This window comes from Leguminivora glycinivorella, chromosome 13 (assembly GCF_023078275.1).
Source record: "Leguminivora glycinivorella isolate SPB_JAAS2020 chromosome 13, LegGlyc_1.1, whole genome shotgun sequence".
NCBI classification, from domain to species: domain Eukaryota; kingdom Metazoa; phylum Arthropoda; class Insecta; order Lepidoptera; family Tortricidae; genus Leguminivora; species Leguminivora glycinivorella.
This window is the reverse complement of record NC_062983.1, coordinates 2,382,589-2,402,955: the sequence shown is the minus strand read 5'-3', so window position 1 is coordinate 2,402,955 and position 20,367 is coordinate 2,382,589. Positions and strand designations below refer to the sequence as shown.

Genomic DNA, 20,367 nt, shown 5'->3' with positions numbered 1-20,367 from the left:
ACGCCTTATTTAGAAAGCGGATGTTAAGATTAAAACTTAATAAATGATTGATAATGGTAGCATATGTTACTAGAACTACATATGTTCTTACGATTTAGTGGATTTAACTACAACTTAGTTAAAACAACTCTGAACTCTTCTCAACTCTTAAACTACGGTTTTTTCAACTTTGTATTTATATTTTGACGCAATGGCAATTATCTCTTTTTAGTAGTTCCTTAGAAAGCTACTAAAATAGGAGCTTATTATCCATTGGAATACGGTAAGATCTTCATTAGTTATGTACTTTGTTTATTCGGTAAATATTCGGCAATTCAACCGAATTATTCGGCCGAATACGAACATCGAAAAACTTGCCGAATATGCCGAATACCGAATATTTACCGAATATTCGGCCCATCTCTAAAAAATATCTATCTATAGCAGCCTTTAAAGCGCCCGTCTTCGGACATAGGCCTCCTCTCCATTCCTCCACGCTTGTCGGTCCATTGCCATCCGCATCCAGTTATCGCCAGCTAGTTGGCAAATGTCATCTCTCCATCTAATGGGCGAATTGCCACGACCGCGGCCAAAAAATATATTGAATCTCTAATATTTTCAAAGTATAAGTTTAATCCGGATGTGTCTATGAAATTTTCTGGGTAAGTAGCCGAATGGCACAAACGCTCACGAAACGGAACGCTCGTAGATATCTATCTCTATCGCTCTTATGTATTGGCGTGACAGAGCCAGACTACCTTTCGCGGCGTTTCGTTTTCGTTTCGCGTCGCAGAAATGACATTCAGCTACTACGGCACCTGAAATAAATGAGTATGAAATAGATATTACGATACAATTGCGGAAATGAGGAAATTCGAAACAAGTGACGATAAATTAGAACACGACCGAATTGACTAACTATAACAAAAGGTAGTGACAGAATCGGCTGTATAAAAAAGTACACAACTGTAACACAGGGGGGTAATGATAACTCGTAGTTTGTGTCACATATCGTTCAAAATAAATTATTACCACACGTTTATACGAAGACAAGTCCACCTTAATTCCATTCAAATAAGATTTAAATTTGATTCACATTATTTTATACAATGTTAGTACGTGAAGGTAACAGAAAGTTATGTAACGATTATTCTATTTTAGAATTTCAAATTTAGAATAGAAATGTAGACAGTAAAGTTTTCTTTTGACGTTATTTCGCTTTTGTTACTTTAAAGTTTGACATTGATGGTTTTGTGACATATGGGATAGTTTTCACTTAAATAGTTTAGTACTCTTGTTTTATAGATTTGATGGTAACGTAGAAAAAACCGGCCAAGAGCGTGTCGGGCCACGCTCGGTGTAGTAGTCTTCCGCATTTTTTTCAAAAACTACTGAACCCATCAAGTTCTAAACAATTTTCCTAGAAAGTCTTTATAAAGTTCTACTTTTGTGATTTTTTTCATATTTTTTAAACATATGGTTCAAAAGTTAGAGCGGGGGGACGCACTTTTTTTTCCTTTAGGGGTGATTATTTCTGAAAATATTAATATTATCAAAAAACGATCTTAGTAAACCCTTATTTATTTTTAAATACCTATCCAATAATATATCAGACGTTACGGTTGGAATGAAAAAAATATTAGCCCCCACTTTACATGTACGGGGTTACCCTAATAAAACATTTTTTCCATTTTTTATTTTTGCACTTTGTTGGCGTGATTGATATACATATTGGTACCAAATTTCAGCTTTCTAGTGCTAACGGTTACTGAGATTATTCGCGGACGGACGGACGGACGGACGGACGGACGGACGGACGGACGGACGGACGGACGGACGGACGGACGGACGGACAGACGGACAGACAGACAGACAGACATGGCGAAACTATAAGGGTTCCTAGTTGACTACGGAACCCTCATAAGCGTAAGGTTAGAGCCTGAGTGGATACTTGGAGCGGAGCGTTCAGCGGGGCGTGTAGCGGAGCGGGCGAGCGTGCGTCCACCCTATGAAGCGTCGACTCAGGACACTTGTATGAGCTTCAAGTGCGTGCACTCAGGCCTTACACTACAATCCCATACTTTATAACCTAACCACAAAATTAAAATTTTGAAAAAACTGCCGACCGCGATATAGTGGACCGATTTTCATAAAACATGGCTAAGAACAAGACTAACTCAGCTTTCAAACAAAAAAAAAACGAAATCGGTTCATCCGTTCGGGAGCTACTATGCCACAGACACACAGACAGACAGACAGACAAACAGACAGACACACACACAGACAGACACGTCAAATTCCGTCGTTTTTGCGTCGGGGGTTAAAAATGCGACCGCCTAAGAACGCGCATACACTACACCACACATAGATGGCGCCACAAAAAAATGTCTTGTAGCTTTCGATTACTTTTAGATGGCGTTAAGTGTCACTTTTGACATAGATTTGTGGCTCGAAAGTGACACTTAACGCCAATCTACAAAATGTTCGATGGCAACAAGGCATTTCTTGTGGCGCCATCTATGTGTGGTGTAGTGTATGCGCGTTCTTAGGAGGTTGCAATTTAATGTATGGGATGGTATGATCTTCTAATATTTAATTTAAGCTATAATAACCTTATAATAGTTCACCTGCCTTAAAAATCTATATTATTTGTGGTCATGGTTCGTTAATATTTCTTGTATGTGGGTAGCTTTTGCACATTGTAATTTTTCCTCAGTCACCCGTTGACCACGAACGCTGTAAAGTGTTCGAAACGTCGGGATGAAGTTTAAATTCATTATACGCGATTTAATCCGTTTCCATAGTTTTATTTCATGAGTAACTATCGCGGTAACCGAAGACAATCTTATACGTATTCTTTCTTATTTTTCTAATGTTATCTTTTTATATTGCATAACGCATTATTTTTCTTCAAAATTTAGTAAACAAACATCCAGGAAGCCAATTAACATTATTGGCGCCCAATTTTCGCCCGAAGGAAAACAGTTTGATCGAATTACTTCGCCTTTCGGATTATACTTTTACAATAACATTATTTTGTTATGTAAAGGAAATTTTTGATGGAAGTAATTGTGTAATAATTGGGTTTAAGATAATTGTAATGGATGGTCTGGGGCAGTCGGTAGTGACCCTGCCTGCTACGCCGCGGTCCCGGATTCGAATCCCGGTAAGGGCATTTGTTTGAGTGATGAACACAGATATTTGTTCCTGAGTCATGGATGTTTACTAAGTAGGTATGCCTGCCCACTGACATCAGACAGGAAGCCAACAAAGTTAAAATTGGTAAAAAGCTGCGTAGTTACCTCATAAATTGTGTATAGAAATAGTTTATCATACCCAAGTATTTAATACTATAGATTATTTTATAATATAAGAGAGTAGAGACTGCACGATCCCACAGTCAAACCGTGGAAACTGTTTTGTGGGTCACTGTACTTGTATAAGCTGTATACATTTATGTTAATAAATAAATAATAAATAAAAATGAATATAAGTATTTATATATTATATACATCGTTGTCTGAGTAGCCACAACACAAGCCTTCTAGAGCTTACCGTTGGACTCAGTCAATCTGTGTAAGAATGTCCTATAGGATACAATACAATACAAATATTCTTTATTGCTCACCAATATAACAAGCTGACATTAAAAAAAATAAACATATAACTTTAATTAACTATGGTAAACAATAAGTGGTCAATATTTATTATTTATATTTATTTATTTATGATACCTTTAATTTATATTGGTTTTCAAACTTGTGCCGTTGCCATCAGATAACACTTTTTTTTTTTAAATTACGTCGGTGGCAAACAAGCATACGGTCCGCTTGATGGAAAGCGGTCACCGGCACCTATGGACCCCTGCAACTCAAGGAGTGTCACGTGCGCGTTGTCAACCCACTAGAAACTTGTAGACTCCTTTTTGCTGTGTTACGTACACAGCAAAAAGAGTGTACAAGTTCCAAGGAGGGTTTGGGTTGCCGACGACTCAAAGGACAATAGACGGAACAAATTAGTTCAGTAGGTCCTTCCGTCACCAGCACACCACACCCTCGTTGAGCTCTGGCAGTCTTACTCACCGGCAGTAACACACTTAGGCACTGGAGGCTCAAGTTACATTGAATAATGACGTTTTCTTTTAAAACTATAGGATTAGGAATGAAATAAAAACTTCACATAATAAATGCTTGACATTGTATTTGGAAACATTTACAAGAAATCTCTTTCAACAATACTTCGTCATACTCAGTATGACCGACAATTGACGCTAGCCTAACCACTCCTTGGTTTTTCACGGCACGACATGGTAATTAGATATATGTAGGGGGCAATTATGGGTATAATAGTACTATTAGTTCTAATTTCAAATTAAATATCATTCTTTAAAAGTGTACCGACGCAAATTCTGACCAAGCTAGTAATCTTGAAGAGACGGCGTGAGCAACCGTCATTCTAAATGCACTATTTTCATTGTTGTTTGTTTAGACCGGATCCAGGGACTCTGATGCGCTGGTCTGCGCTAGGCGAAAATTTCTTTGGCCATCGTAGGTATCTCACCAACGAAGCGACAGCTGACGTCCACGAGGCTTCATTACGAATTTCCTTTAAATTAAGACCAAGACTGGCAAGCCTACTGGCTAGTAAAATGAGGGCTTTTCCTTTAATTTTATTGGGGTCCTGTTGTTTTAAAATAATGCCTAATAGTTTTAAGACAGATATTGGATGATAATTATGACAGTAGTAGTGCCTTATTTACATTTGACCAACATATTTGAATAAGCTCTTTGGATAAATTGTGTTACTGTGCATAACAAGTGATAAAAAAAAACATTAACATGGACGGTAGCGGCAATTCTAACCGTAAAATTTTCATTGTAACAATATTACCGTGACTGAGACGTAACAGTAAAACCTCGGTTACTCGTACGTTATCATTTCACGGGTCATTCTATAAGGGAGACTAATTGCCATGTCATTGCCGTGACAAGTCATGAGTGCTGGTAATTATATTTTACAGTACTTAGCACCTTTAGACCTAAATTAGACTAGACTTTTTAATTTCGTTACAATTTTAATACTTATTTACAAATTTACATTCATACAAAATTATTAGTGGAGTTATAAAGAATACAAAGTAATGCCTGATTTTTTGAGTATTGGAAACTATTATTAGGTAAAGTTGTACAAAAGAGGTCATCTAAATCAATACTTTGTACAAATCCTTATGTATACAGTTTGGGTAAAATTATAGGAGATTTTTTTTAATGTTGAGAATATTTCAATTTTATTCTCGCTATGAAGTGTCAGATTTATAAAATGGGACCTTAATACCACAGACGATATTTTAAGACCCCTTGAACTAAAACCATAACTTAAAAATACATTTTACAAATTAATCTTTGATTAGTTTATTCTTAAATTAAAATTAAAATAGTCCTAATAGTAAACATAAATAAAGATAATTAGGTATCTACTCATGATAGCCATGGTTGTTAACATAAGAACAAGTTTAGATTCGGTATACACGGTGTTTCCGGTATCACTCAAAACCTCAGACACCCCAACTGATTTTTATTTTTTTAAACTCATCTAGAGTATTCATATTTTAATCTGATCGTTCGTTGATTTTTAAATTTTCTGTACAGCTCTACTTGACTTTTAGCTCTACACTCAATAAAGTAATTGCTAACTACCATCATAAACCATAAGATTATTTATTTGTGTACGTTACTGCAACGACATAAGGTTTACCAATAGACAGCTAAGATGTCACCGTAAAACACTTTAAAGCTTTGTCACAGTAAACTTCAAATTGGACAGGTAATCGCAGTAAGCAAATAAACTCAATATTCAAAATGACAAGGTTGTAATTAGGTAAGAGTTCAATTTGTTATGACTTATGATATTAAACATTAAGATTAAACTGACAAACAACGTCAAACTAGTAGCGGAAAAAATAATCGTCCAAGTAACCGGCCAGTATTAATACCCCTAAATACTGAAAAAAGGTAAACAACCTCTAGCAATGCGATATACACAATGTTGTATTACGAGTACAATAGAATGGGCACATAAAAAATAACTAATAATACTAATTTAAATAAAAATATTACCCTCATCAAGATATAGCTCAATCGATTCTACTCTCGATTCTGAACAAACTGTTTTCAGGTTTTTAGTGTTAAGTGAAACACGGTGTATAAATACCTATTATTTACAATATTTTTGGAAACAATAGCAAAAGTTATAACAACAGTTCTTTAGAATCTATTTACAAAATTGAAGGAAGTAGCAGTCGATATTTTCTCGATGTTTTGTAACATATAAAATAAATTAAAATATAATATTTTAGACATAAATGTTAAATTAAACATGTGAGAAGAATTATTAAATTACGAAGACGCAATAATAAATGTGACATTCCATGCCTTAAAGGATCTTATTATTCATTTGCAATAAAAATGCAATATCTGTTGAAATCTCAGATAAAAACTTCTTTATTCTACCAACGTGACGGAAACCTACAAATAAATTGTTAGACAACGAGCGAAAGAATTCTCAGGATTGTATTATTATTTTATAGATTGTTTGCAATAATAGTCTGTTTGTATTTATTGTCATCATGGTACATAATTAGAATAAAGCACACAAAAACGCGATCAAAATATAAATACAACACGCGAGGCATTCGCAGTTCCAAATTAATGTTTGATTCCAAAATAGTAACATTATTCATTCAATATTATACATAGCAGTACAAGGTACTTATTGTGAAAATTAATAAAATCAAAATTATGTCTACACACATAATTATATACACACATAATTATAGACATAATTTTGATTTTGATATATTATGTTGTTACACAGTTTGGTAGTATTTTTTGACTACTATAATATCTGTTTAGTGTCTTGGGAAACAAAACTATCCCGAAACGCTGCAGTATGTCGTATTGTCTTGTAATATTTTTATTTAACTCTCAAAATCTCACGGGAAAATATTACACCATTAAACTCCACTTATAACTTTACCATAATATATTTCACACCCTTTTTAATACTGTTTGACAATAGATCACTTGTCACTCAGTCTCATAAAACCCCATTTATCGAAGTGTAATTTTTACGCCAGTTTAAAATGAATGTGTATTTTTATACGTATGTGTGAAACTTGTAACCTGCCCGGCAACATGCAATTGGGCTAACTGGGATATTGAGTTAACTGGTAGATAAATGTTGTCGTTCGATTTAACGGCGCTTCGCGTGTGGCCGTCAAGGCGTGGGTCGGGCTACGAAACAAGCGGATTACTTATAAGCATTAAACATAAACATAAACAGCAGCAGTTCTGAAAACGCTACGCTGATTATTATTTGGCATGATACCGTTTGATAACATACGATTTGCACGTCATACGCGAAATACTATAGCGCTTTTTGTGCACATTGTGTGACTTTTTTTAAATACCACATTTTATAACAACGTTCAATACCAGTAACCTTAATAGACACATTGTTTCTAACATTGTATTTAAGCACCTCAATAAATATTTCCTGACGTAGGTAAATTTAAAATTATTGCTAATGGTTGTGATAAAAAAACAGTGAATACAATTTTGAAGTTTTTTTTGTATATTTCTTATTATTTATTGAATTGACTTGACCCATTTATCCGCTTATTTCGAGGCCCGCTCTGTCTTCTAGATCGATCTACAGGGTGTTAAACTAAATTACTCTTTCGGCCTTCCCCGTAACAGAGCCTTGGCCGGCGTTAAATATTTGTCCAATTTATTATCTCCTACGCTTTACCTATCTTTAACTATGTTAGTTTATCTTTCAACTCTTTTAGACGTCTCGTTATTTAGTTTCTTAAGTAATGTGTTACATTTATTTCTAATAATGGTTCTAACTTCGAGAATTCTTTCGTTCATTTATCATGTTACTTCGTTAGAAGCTTTTTTATTTGATTGTGATTTCTTGTGTGTTGTTAGAAATTATTTTATCTATTGTTAGCTTACACATTTCGTGGAATAAATTAAATGAAAATGACATACTGTTAGTTTTATCTGGAAAACGAATACGATTTTTAAAGGCAGTGAACTTCACACATTTACAAAAATACAGTAATTACAGACTATAAATATTTGAACACAATTAGCATTATGCATGAATAAATAGATGAAATATTTTTGTTGTAGCTTCCCATTAGACAAATGATTTGTTAGGAAAAGGGCCTTCTACGATAGAAAACCACAATCATAATGAATTCAAAACTTATTTATAAATACATAATTATGTTAGAATATGACTACATAATTATAATCATAATTTATAAATCAATCAGAACTGAACATGGCGAAAAGATGAAATGAAATAACATGAAAAAGTTTTTTTCTCGGATTTTTAAAGTTGAGCTAACAGCGACTTAAAAGATTATAAAATTCTTAGGCCTCATATAAAAGTTCTATAATAACATCGAAACAAAACGTATCACACTCTTAACTATTTTGTACACAAAATTCGTAAAAGACATTAGGAGCTCTAAAGGAACACAGTCAAATACTTATTATTACGGAGAATTTACATCGGAGGGAAATGCAGTCAGATTGGGTAACTTTGATGTTCAATATTTTAATATTAAGGTACGTATATATTCTTAGGGATATAATTACCATGACTCATAAAGTTACTTTATTTTATATATGATCAAGGTAAATAGACAACAATCAATTACGCCTAAGGACGTCGAAGACCGGGCAAAGTGGAGAAGACTGAGCAGGAAAGCGGACCCTGGCGCTAGGCCGGGAAAACGCTAGGTTGAAGAAGAGAAGAAGATGGTCAAGGTAATTAGAACACATCTTATAAATTTAAATAGAGCGATATAATAAAGGATACGATAAGATAACATGAGTGTTTATCATCTTTGGCGTAATAACTTTTTTTATTTCACAGTCATGGTAATTAATTAGACAACATTATTATTTTCTAACTAAAAGTCTGAACAAAGAATGACCGGATTCTTGATTTTATTTTGATTAGGTTGAAAATTTATCTTTGAAAAGTAATGTTTTCTATTCCCATAGGTATATTTCAAAACTTCCGCGGAGACTCTAATAAAGACTGATGTGATATTTACTGCCAAGGATTGTTTATCCAAAATTAATATACTTATCGTTATCCAAGATCTGACTGCAGATTTTATTTAAAGGGAAATGGCGCTAACATACGACTTTTCCATATTCCTATCCGTTGAGCAAGACACAAAACTCTTACATTATTCTGCGCGTTTCCTGATATTTGTGCATTGGTGTCTCTAATTTGGATTCAGGAGAATTCCAAAGACCAGACCTTTTTTATGGCCACGCCACACTAGCATTTTTTGAGCGTCAGCGACTAGTACCAGCTGGCAGCTATCATATGAAAAAATGGCGGCGAGTACCTGACCCGACTCTTGCACCTTATTTGTGAGTGTGCACGGGAAAACGTCCCACGTTGTCGATTGCTATTAAGCCACTTTGTAAATTTATTCGTATAAAGATACAAGTAAACTCGCCTTAATTGTAACCGACAAAGTGGGACGTTTTACTAAACACACTCACATTTTAGCATCGGCGTCTAGGCAGTGTCATGAAAAAGAGCGTCACAAATAGCAATAATAGTACTATAGGCACTGGTCCCATCGCGAGCTAGTAAGCTATGAGCTATTGGCTATAAAAACGAACAAAAGATAAGCACTGCCGTGCAAATAAAAGAGACACGGCGATTTTGATAGCTCACCGCTGGGCGAGTAACTATAAACATCGCCGTGTCTCTTTTATTTGCACGGGAGCGACTATCTTTTGTTCGTTTTTATAGCCGATAGCTCATAGCTTACTAGCTCGCGGTGGGACCAGTGCCATAGACACAGACGCTAATAAAACGCTAGTTTAGCTTCTCAGGGTCACTGACTCTCTTGTCATGTTGTCAGCAATATTGAAAATGTAATTAGGCCATTTTTTCGCTATAGTTTACACAGACTATCAAGAAACACTCTGATCCATCTTAGTTCCTTAGGAAATCCATAATCAAGCAAGGTCCAGTCTAGCATAACTTGCGTTCTCCGGCAAAAGTCTGTACATAAAACATAACCTTCGTTCTTGCAAGAGTTCGTACTCATTCATCGAACGCGGTTTCAAGTATGGAGTTATGGATCTGCGAGAAGGCAAGTTGTACCAGAACAGCACTTTTCAACAAATTCCTCTACACCATTCCATCAATAGGCTACTTGACCCTTTTTTAAAGTCTGTCTTATATGATTAAGTACTGTACAATTAACCGAAATAAAATATTACCATATTTTATTATGACTTAAAACAGCAAAAAAAAAAATTAAGTATACTTTTACGTAATCAGGCGAAAACAATATCAGCCATATTAATCTATAGAATCATTTATGCATGATGTCATTCGACTCGAAAACAACATTTTCTGACATTTAAGTATAAGGCATAAATGTCATTATGTCAGTGTGTTTCGAAATGAAATTAGGTTTGTATTCTATGACGTCACTAAATCGCTGACAGCGTCATCGGTGGCCAAAAAAATACACACATTTTAAATCGAAAATACGTAGTCATTATACACTTTTAATGTATGTATGTATTCTTTATTTGCTATACACTTTTAATACACAAAATAAATTAATACTCATAATGTTTTTAATATGTAGATTTATAACTATTTGACATGTAAAAATGTATTACTTTTTAACAATAACTATTTTGTATTATTTCATGCTGTTTGTTTCCCGAAATAAATAAATAAATAAAATATTATAAATGGGGAAAAAAAAAAGTCTGAGTCTGAGTCGGAATCTATCAATCATTTTTTTTTATGTCAAATACCACAGAAGACAATCATTGATTGTGCCAAATTCGATATGAGTCTAGTAGCCTATTTTCAAGATTCGTCTCTCAACCAATTCCTGCGCCATACCCTACCCTAACCTACTTATTTATATACAGCTCTCCTGCACCCGATGAGATGTCGTGACTACCTCGGGCCGGAGTCGGTGCGCCGTCAGTGATGACGTCACGCCGGTCGCCGAAGACGGGCTGCAGGCGTTCACGCCTTTGTTCACTCGTCCTAAACTATGATACGACTGTAACAAATAAAAAAGGATACATTATAAATATATTTATTGTTAGTATCTATACGGAAGCGCTGGATAGCGGTAATTGCGTGCGAGTGTTCGAACCCCGGCTCGCACCAATGAGTTTTTCGGAACATATGTGCGAAATGTCATTTGATATTTGCCAGTCGCTTTTTGGTGAAGGAAAATATGGTGAGGAAACCGGACTAATTCCAATAAGGTCTAGTTACCCTTCGGGTTGGAAGGTCAGATGGCAGAAAATGCCGGGATAACGCAAGGATGATGATGAACTATACGGAAGCATTTTTTAAATTGAATGACGTTCACAGACATTTAGAAGAAATGACTTTTGTTTTGATTTCTAGTACAGTCACTATGAACAGTGGCGGATCAAACAATGTGTCAGAAGTGACTATCTGTAATCGATAAACAAAAAGATATGTATATCTGAACAAAAAAAAAATCTGACCGCAAAAATTTACAGATTCAGGTATCTAAATTTAGAAAAGTTGACAAGGATGTCGTATACTATTGCAGTGCAGATAATCTTAAATCAAAAGCATTTATTTCATAAACCAATTTACAACATAACACTCGCAGGTTGAGACTTCCTAGTAAGTATTTATAATACCTGTGACAGGAAGCCCCGCTCTTCCTCAGTTTTCAACTACATTTATTTGTACACAGTTAAAGATTTGAGATGTGGAATAAAATAATAATGGTACCTTACATTATGAAAATATGCGCGTGTCTTTTTCTACTCATCACCCTATTAACATTTCTGTTTCATCATATGTTATGTTTTGTATCCACTTCACTACGGTTTTTTCACAGTCATACTGTACTGTGTACTGTATGACTGTACTGATAATGCCTGATACTGTCTTTTTCCAAATTTAGATTTACAGTACACTGGCGGGATAAGACTTTTTTTACGTCTTCGTGATAACACCGTCACATCAATTTTTTTTTTACTTTTGTGGACTCGTAATACAGCCGCTATAACATATAACTTTCTCATAGTTAGCTGTTAAATATCCATTATATTATTCTTATTTAATAGGTATATTTAAAATAAATTCGATATCGCTATCCCTAGGTCTTCCCGTAAAACTTTAACGTAAGAAACAATGTTTTTAGGCATCAGGTATATTATTTTAAACAGAATCGACCCCAATAAAAGTTTAACAAATAATATTTCTAGGAAAAGGTCAGAATAATATCTCCGTTATGAAAGTTCTGCCCACTTATTAAAACTTCAAGTGCCATAGTAACAAGAACAATCGCAATTATACTTTTTTGAAGTGGATGGATTTCAATGGATTGTTTTAATTAGTTTTAGGAAATGTATTTATGGATAAATGAAAAAATTAAATGAAATTAATGAATGAAAAATGAAATGAAAATGAAAAATGTTATTTGTTCTTCAAAAAGGTTATGGAGAAGATCCCTTATCAAGTAAAGAGTATCCGGCTTTCGTGACTTCTAACTCGTGTAACTGTTTACAATATTACTAAAGTCAATATAAAAATGGAAAAAAATTAAGAATATATCTTATCAGTCTTCGGTACGCCTAATATTAGATCAGGTTGCAATGTCAATCGCAAAATCGGTGTCAAAAACGAATCTAATCTGAAGATTTGATGTCAGTAGAATCAGACCGTATGTTTGAGCAAAGTACATATAAAATTACGAGAGTTTTTTTTTCAACCCTCGTTGGTCCAACTAAAATCTTCATATTTAGTGTAAACAGGCATCTGGGCGAGCTCAATCCATCGTAGGCCACGTCTTTGCCTTTGGCTAGGTTGCATGTAGCCAAGAGTAAGCTCATTTATAATAATAAAAAGAAATTGTATATTGACCTTGCTTATTAACTTAGTCTTAGTTTTAAATACCGAATTTATTGGTACCTAAATAAAGGAACACGTTGACATTAACTCTTTCCAAAAAAGTTATGAAGATATTTTTTTAGTCCTAAGGAATAAAAACACGTTTGGTTTATAGTACAGTGAGCTGCAGAAAAAAGTAGACCCCCTTGCATAGAAATTTGTATGCAAGGGGGTCTACTTTTCTCTGCAGCTGACTGTACAGACCTACAAACAGATCTAATCAATTATAATACTCACACTAGTTAAAGGTATTCTATAATCCTTCTTCCTCAGGTCCGCGTAGTAGGCCCCGTCGGGGTCCGCGCGGATCTCCTCCACCTTCGGCAACTTGGAGGCCGAGGGAGGCCGCTGGAGGCTCATGTAGCCGTTGGAGACTGGCCTCCGTTCTGTGGACAAAGAAAAAAATTCAAATTGGGAACATGATCATGAGGGGATAAAAGTCAACAAGAAGAAATTACGCATGAATGTGAATGTGAAAGGACGTAACGGAAGAAGAAAACCGAGGAAAATGTGCATGAATGAAGATATTTAAGTAGTTAAAAAAAACCCCGACCACGACATAGTAGACCGATTTTCATGAAACATGGCTAAGAACACTCCCGACTAGCTCAGCTTTCAGACAAAAAAAACTAAATCTTAAGCGGTTCATCCGTTCGGGAGTTACGATGCCACAGACAGACACACACACAGTCATACAGACAAACAGACAGACACACGTCAAACTTATAACACCCCTTCGTTTTTCGAACATCTTAAATTAATAACCCTATAATAGTAATAGAATGGGCATGTGATGCGACGGGATGAAAGTCATGTGACGAGAAAGGTATTACAGTTAAATGTCGAAGGAATTAACTTGAGACGAGAACTGAGAAAAAGGTGCATGGAATATGTGAGAAAGAGGATACATGTTGCGCCGACCACAAGTGACTAGGCTAAGGGCAAGCCATCCATGAATGTCACCAGGTACATAAAAATGACATCAGAATCAGCGTAATCCTTCCTGGGGTTACACACATGTAGCTATGCCCCCCGGTACTCCGCAGTTTTCACCCCGCTGGTCTATGCTGCTTTTGCAATCCCTACTGCTTTAATATCAGGTCCTCTATGTAGTCGACCAAGAAGAAAAAACGGGACTAGACAGGTTACTTACTAGTTTATAACTCACCATATAAACAAGGTATAATATCAGGATCAGCGTCATCCTCTCTCGGATCAGGCGCATGTAAGAGCGCCCCGCGCACCCCGCGCGTCTCCCCCCGCGGTTCCGTGCTGCTGGCTCGGGACTCTGCTTCTTTCACGGGCGTAGGGGTGTGTGCTGCACGCTCCATGTACATCGCCTCGCTAGGGGGAAAATAAGACTGTTGTGAACACAAGGCTTGGAATTATATCAGAATACGGGATGCTTTTTTTAATGTGGTTTCTGGAAGCGGGATTTTGACGATCAGAATGATCTGGAAAGCTGTTTTAAATTCACAAATGTTGACTTTTTAAATTTGTATTCTTTTTGACTAGTTTTATCGTCTAAAACTGGAACCTCAAAATGTTAGTCGCCTATTTTTGTGACATACGATTAAACAAATAATGGTCTGATTCTGGCGCTTCTACTTTTCTTAAAATTCAAACCGATTTAGCTAGTCATCAGGATGCAGTATAAAACGTCATTCTCAAATAAACTACATAATAGGAAGATAAGAATTATGTTCTGTTAGGCGATACTGCTTATAAACATTTTAGTTATTATCTACGACCATATTAAACACTTCGCTTACTTCAGAGGCGCATGTTTCGCCGGCAACCCCCGATGTCTGTTAGCATGTCTTCTGTACAAGACAGCCAGCACTCCACAAACAGCTGTAGCCAGGAGAGCAGACATTGCTGCGATCGAAGCTAAGACTGGTGAAACGCCAAGTGTGTTGCTTTCACCTGTAACAAAACAAAGTGTTTTACCCAAATCCCAGCAACATTTATGGAGTTTTAAAACGTCATGACTTCATTTTGATTTTGACAATTTCAAAATACCTACATCGGGATTGTATGTTATTTTTATTTTGCAAAACTATGTATTACTAAGTACCATCAGTTTGTAAAAGTTGCACCACCTAATAAAAATGAAATAAATTATTATCTTTAATGATTTTTTACCGCACCAAGACTTCTTTACAATATACTTTTTTGAATAACGATCACAAATAAAACTTCAAAATTTAGATTTATTTAAATAGAATACTATCATCGCGCTGTTATGTATAATAACATTAAAGACTCAAAGTGATGTATTTAGTACCTACAACTGTCTTTTCAAAACCTTGATCACATGTATCAGCTTTCCAAGTAAAACCGCTATCAAAGAAAGAAATCTAAGAATTTCACGCAAAAGACACATAAACTAAACAACGATTTCCAAATAACGCATTAAAGGAAATTATGTAAACAACTTTGATACCAAACATATACTTAACTAGCTTTTACCCGCGGCTTCGCCCGCGTAATAAAAGTATTCTTATTGAAACGTTTACAAAAAATAAGATTTTCATTTGGATCCGTAGGTTTCTTTGTAGGTACATCTGTCCGCGATTATTTCGATTAAAGCGGGGCAATTCTCGACTGGAGGGCCATTATAACTGATCTATTTGCTGTACGGTCCGGTTTTGGCTGACTGTACCTTACACATATTAATATTGTTTTAAAAGAAATTCTTGCAATGATTGTAGAATTGTTACACAGCGACCACAGCGTAGGTGCGAATATGTATGTATTTTACCTATATAAATATTTATACTGGGGAAACTTCATACAACCCACATAGCCTATCTCGACGCTATGGTCGGTAGGGTAAAAAGTACTTCCTTGCATTATCGCTTACAATTTTTTCCATTTTGCTTATACTTATTGCAAACGTAAACATATAAAAGGCAAGCAAACAACGATCTTCTTACAGCACATTGAATGTAATAGTTTACGGATGCAGGATACTCGCCGATGCCTACTTACTAATACCTTCCCACTGGGCCACCTGCATTTTACACTGCCTAAATATCGATTGCCGACCGATTATTCCGACCCCAATCCCTATTCTTATCCCCGTCCCTATCTCTATCTTTGTCCCCGTCCCCGTTCCGTCCCTGTCCCCGTCCCTCTCCTATCCCTATCCCCGTCCCCGTCCCCTATTTTTATCCCTATTTCTATCCCTATCCCTATCCCGATCCCGATCCCGATCCCTATCCCTATCCCCACCCCTACCCCTACCCCTACCCCTACCCCTACCCCTATCCTTATCCCAATCCCAATCCCTATCCCTATCCCTATCCATATCCCTATCCCTATCCCTATCCCTATCCATATCCCTATCCCTATCCATATCCCTATCCCTATCCCTATCCCAATCCCAATCCCAATCCCTATCCCTATCCCAATCCCAATCCCAATGCCTATCCCTAACCCTATCCCTATCCCTATCCATATCCCTATCCCTATCCCAATCCCAATTCCAATCCCTATCCCTATCCCTATCCCTAACCCTATCCCTATCCCTATCCCTATCCCAATCCCAATCCCAATCCCAATCCCAATGCCTATGCCTATGCCTATCCCTATCCATATCCATATCCCTATCCCTATCCCAATCCCAATCCCAATCCCTATCCCTATCCCTAACCCTATCCCGTTCCTGTCCCTGTCCCTGACCCTGTCCCTGTCTCTGTCCCTGTCCCTGTCCCTGTCCCTGGCCCTGTCCCTGTCCTTGCCCCTGTCAAATTATCATGCTAGGAGGTGAACTTTGAAAAATCCTTTCTTAGTGCTCCTCTAAGGAACTTCCGTGTCAATTTGAAATCTCTTGAACCAGAAGTAAAGATAAAAACTAAAGCTATACTTATGGCTATTTTGGATATTTTAACCCCATTGCACAATAACAGGGGAGAAAATTTCTTTTCCACCTCATTAGATTTAAAAATCGTTGTATTTATCGTGATCAGCGACCCGATAAACCATAAAAACGATACCCATATTGTGTTTTTGACTTTACCCCTTTGCACCCCTTTAGGGGTCAAATTTTCAAAAAACCTGAAAAATGTATTTAGTCATATGTCTTTAGGAATCCTCCTGTGAAGTTTCGAATAAAATAGTCAAACTAATCTTGTTTCCCCATACAAACTTTGAACCCCCATTTCACCCTTTTAAGAGGAGAATTTTGAAAAATCCTTTCTTAGTGCTCCTCTACGCCATATAAGGAACCTATGTGCCAAATTTGAAATCTCTAGGACCAGCGGTTTCGGCTGTGTGTTGATATGTCAATCAGTCAGTCAATATCTTCTTTTATATATTTAAACCCCATTGCACCACAACAGGGGAGAAGGTATTTCACTTCCGCCTCGTTAGATTTTAAAAAACGTTGTATTTATCGTGATCAGCGACCCGATAAACCATAAAAACGATACCCATATTGATTTTTTGACTTTATCACCCCCTTTTCACCCTTTTAGTGGTTAAATTTTCAAAAAACCTGAAACACGTATTCAGTCATATGTCTTAAGGAATCTTCCTGTGAAGTTTCGAATAAAATAGTCAAACTAATCTTGTTTCCCCATACAAACTTTGAACCCCATTTGACCTCCTTAGGAGGTGAATTTTGGAAAATCCTTTCTTAGTGCTCCTCTACACTATATAAGGAACCTACGTGCCAAATTTGAAATCTCTAGGACCAGCGGTTTCGGCTGTGTGTTGATATGTCAGTCAGTCAGTCAATATCTTCTTTTATATATTTTTTTGATATTTAAACCCCATTGCACCACAACAGGGGAGAAGGTATTTCACTTCCGCCTCGTTAGATTTTAAAAACGTTGTATTTATCGTGATCAGCGACCCGATAAACCATAAAAACGATACCCATATTGATTTTTTGACTTTATCACCCCCTTTTCACCCTTTTAGGGGTTAAATTTTCAAAAAACCTGAAACACGTATTCAGTCATATGTCTTAAGGAATCTTCCTGTGAAGTTTCGAATAAAATAGTCAAACTAATCTTGTTTCCCCATACAAACTTTGAACCCCCATTTGACCCCCTTAGGAGATGAATTTTGGAAAATCCTTTCTTAGTGCTCCTCTACACTACATAAGGAACCTACGTGCCAAATTTGAAATCTCTAGGACCAGCGGTTTCGGCTGTGCGTTGATATGTCAGTCAGTCAGCTTCTTCTTTTATATATTTAGATTAACAGACACTTCAAAGAAAGATTATGTAACCAAGAACATTAGCTTATTTACGAGGTTTTATAATGAGAATATCGAACATGAACAGCAAATTTGATAAATTGCTCATTACAATAGTGCATTTATTATGACATATTACATTTGTTGAAACGAATCAAAGGAAAATTACTAAAGCAGAAAAAATAATAATTATCTAGGGAAAAGTACGAACTTTGATACCTCACTTAAATGAAATACGTCTATAGTTTGAACATAATTGTTCCGATTTGTGTCAAACATCAAAGATAATAAGTACCTACGTGCAATCAAAAAGGAACCTGCACGCGCGGGTAAATAAAACATAGAAAAACAACATGTAAACTGTTACCACCTAAAATGTACCTATGTTTTCACAAATAAAGAGATTCTGATTTTGATAAAAAAAAACCTTTAAAAAAATATTTTATGTTAGCATTCTACGTAGATCGAACGCAGTTTATAATATTCCAAATTAAAATCAAAGGAAATAGGTAATATTCAAAAATGTCACCATTTATCATTTTTAGGGTTCCGTAGCCAAAATGGCAAAAACGGAACCCTTATAGTTTCGTCATGTCCGTCTGTCCGTCTGTCCGTCTGTCCGTCTGTCCGTCTGTCACAGCCGATTTACTCGGAAACTATAAGTACTACAGTGATGAAATTTGATGGGAATATGTGTTGTATGAACCGCTACAAAATTATGACACTAAATAGTAAAAAAAAGAATTGGGGGTGGGGCCCCCCATACATGTAACTGAGGGATGAAAATTTTTTTTTCGATGTACATACCCGTGTGGGGTATCAATGGAAAGGTCTTTTAAAATGATATAAAGTTTTCTAAAAAACATTTTTCTTAAAGTGAACGGTTTTTGAGATATCAGCTCTCAAAGTCGTAAAAAGTATGTCCCCCCCCCCTCTATTTTTATAACTACGGGGTATAAAATTCTAAAAAAAATAGAGGTGATGCATGCTAATTAACTCTTTCAACGATTTTTGGTTTGATCAAAGTATCTCTTATAGTTTTTGAGATAGGTTGATTTAACTGTAATTTTGGCAGGTGTATAAATTGACATAATAAGTTTATTATATTTGCTGCTACGGAACCCTTTGTGCGCGAGCCCGACTCGCACTTGGCCGGTTTTCATATTGCTGATAAACTGCATTTCCCTACAAAATTTCACTCCCGAAATCAAATTGTACCGAAACAGCCCAGGTTTGTTTGATGCAGTTCTGTTTTAATTAATTTACAGCAAGTTATAAAATAGAAACTAAAGACTCCACAGTATTGACCAACAAGGGAAACAGCATTTTAAAACACTAACGATACGGTTGAAGATCTAATAGGAGCCATAGTTTATTGTATGCAGTTTTTAATGCAGTCGTCTTCCGGCAAATGTCGGAAAATAAACGCAGCCCTGACGTTTATTGCCTTTGATGTAGTTAACATTTCTTGTACTAAAACAGGAAATTAGTAGAAAGATAATTAAAAATATGGGAATTTACTATGACACTTTTTTGACATACAAACGATTCAACGTGGATAAAAAGAACTAAACACGAGAATAATGAACATTGAATCCTAAACATGAAACTGTTTTAGTTATTTTAAGTTAAATTTTGTTCCGTGTTTTGATTTCTGGTGTCCATCCTTTTCTAAATAATAAATAATAATAGTTACTAAACTCAAAACTGATTAGTAAAAGTGTTATGTAGCTTTCTCTCAAATACATGAGTCAATATGACAGGCGGCAAACGATTATACAGAATTTATAAACAACACGAATAAAGTTATTATAAACACTTACATAGTAGGTATTTTGACTCCCCTTGCCACCTTTAGTTTAACATTAAACTTAGTAAATTATATTTAGCAGGTATACAAGCCTAGCATGATCGCTTCCGATTTATACACAGTCGATCCAAACACCATTATTCTAATCATACTCAATTACATTCCATGGCCACTCGTTTTATAACAAAATAGTAACTCCTCCTCAGGTGATTTAGAAAAGTGAACCTTTTTATAAAAGTATTGAAGCGAATTTCAAAAACAACAGGTGATTTTAAAGTACCATGCATGTCAAAGCACTCGAGCCTCGAATTTAAAGTCAACTTTAAATAATCACACAATCACAAGCGTA

General features: G+C 35.9%; 1 protein-coding gene across 1 annotated transcript in view; it reads right to left on the bottom strand.

The window, feature by feature from the left end:
- Nucleotides 1-10,912: 10,912 nt before the first annotated feature.
- Nucleotides 10,913-20,367, bottom strand: part of LOC125232428 (hemicentin-1) — a 380,757-nt gene continuing 371,302 nt past the window's right edge. Inside the window, exons 15-18 of the mRNA XM_048138084.1 lie at nucleotides 14,772-14,925; nucleotides 14,168-14,343; nucleotides 13,237-13,385; nucleotides 10,913-11,119 (exon numbers count right to left, since the gene is read on the bottom strand). Coding sequence (XP_047994041.1) covers nucleotides 10,973-11,119; nucleotides 13,237-13,385; nucleotides 14,168-14,343; nucleotides 14,772-14,925 — 626 coding nt within the window. The 3' untranslated portion in view covers nucleotides 10,913-10,972. The remainder of the gene's footprint in view (nucleotides 11,120-13,236; nucleotides 13,386-14,167; nucleotides 14,344-14,771; nucleotides 14,926-20,367) is intronic.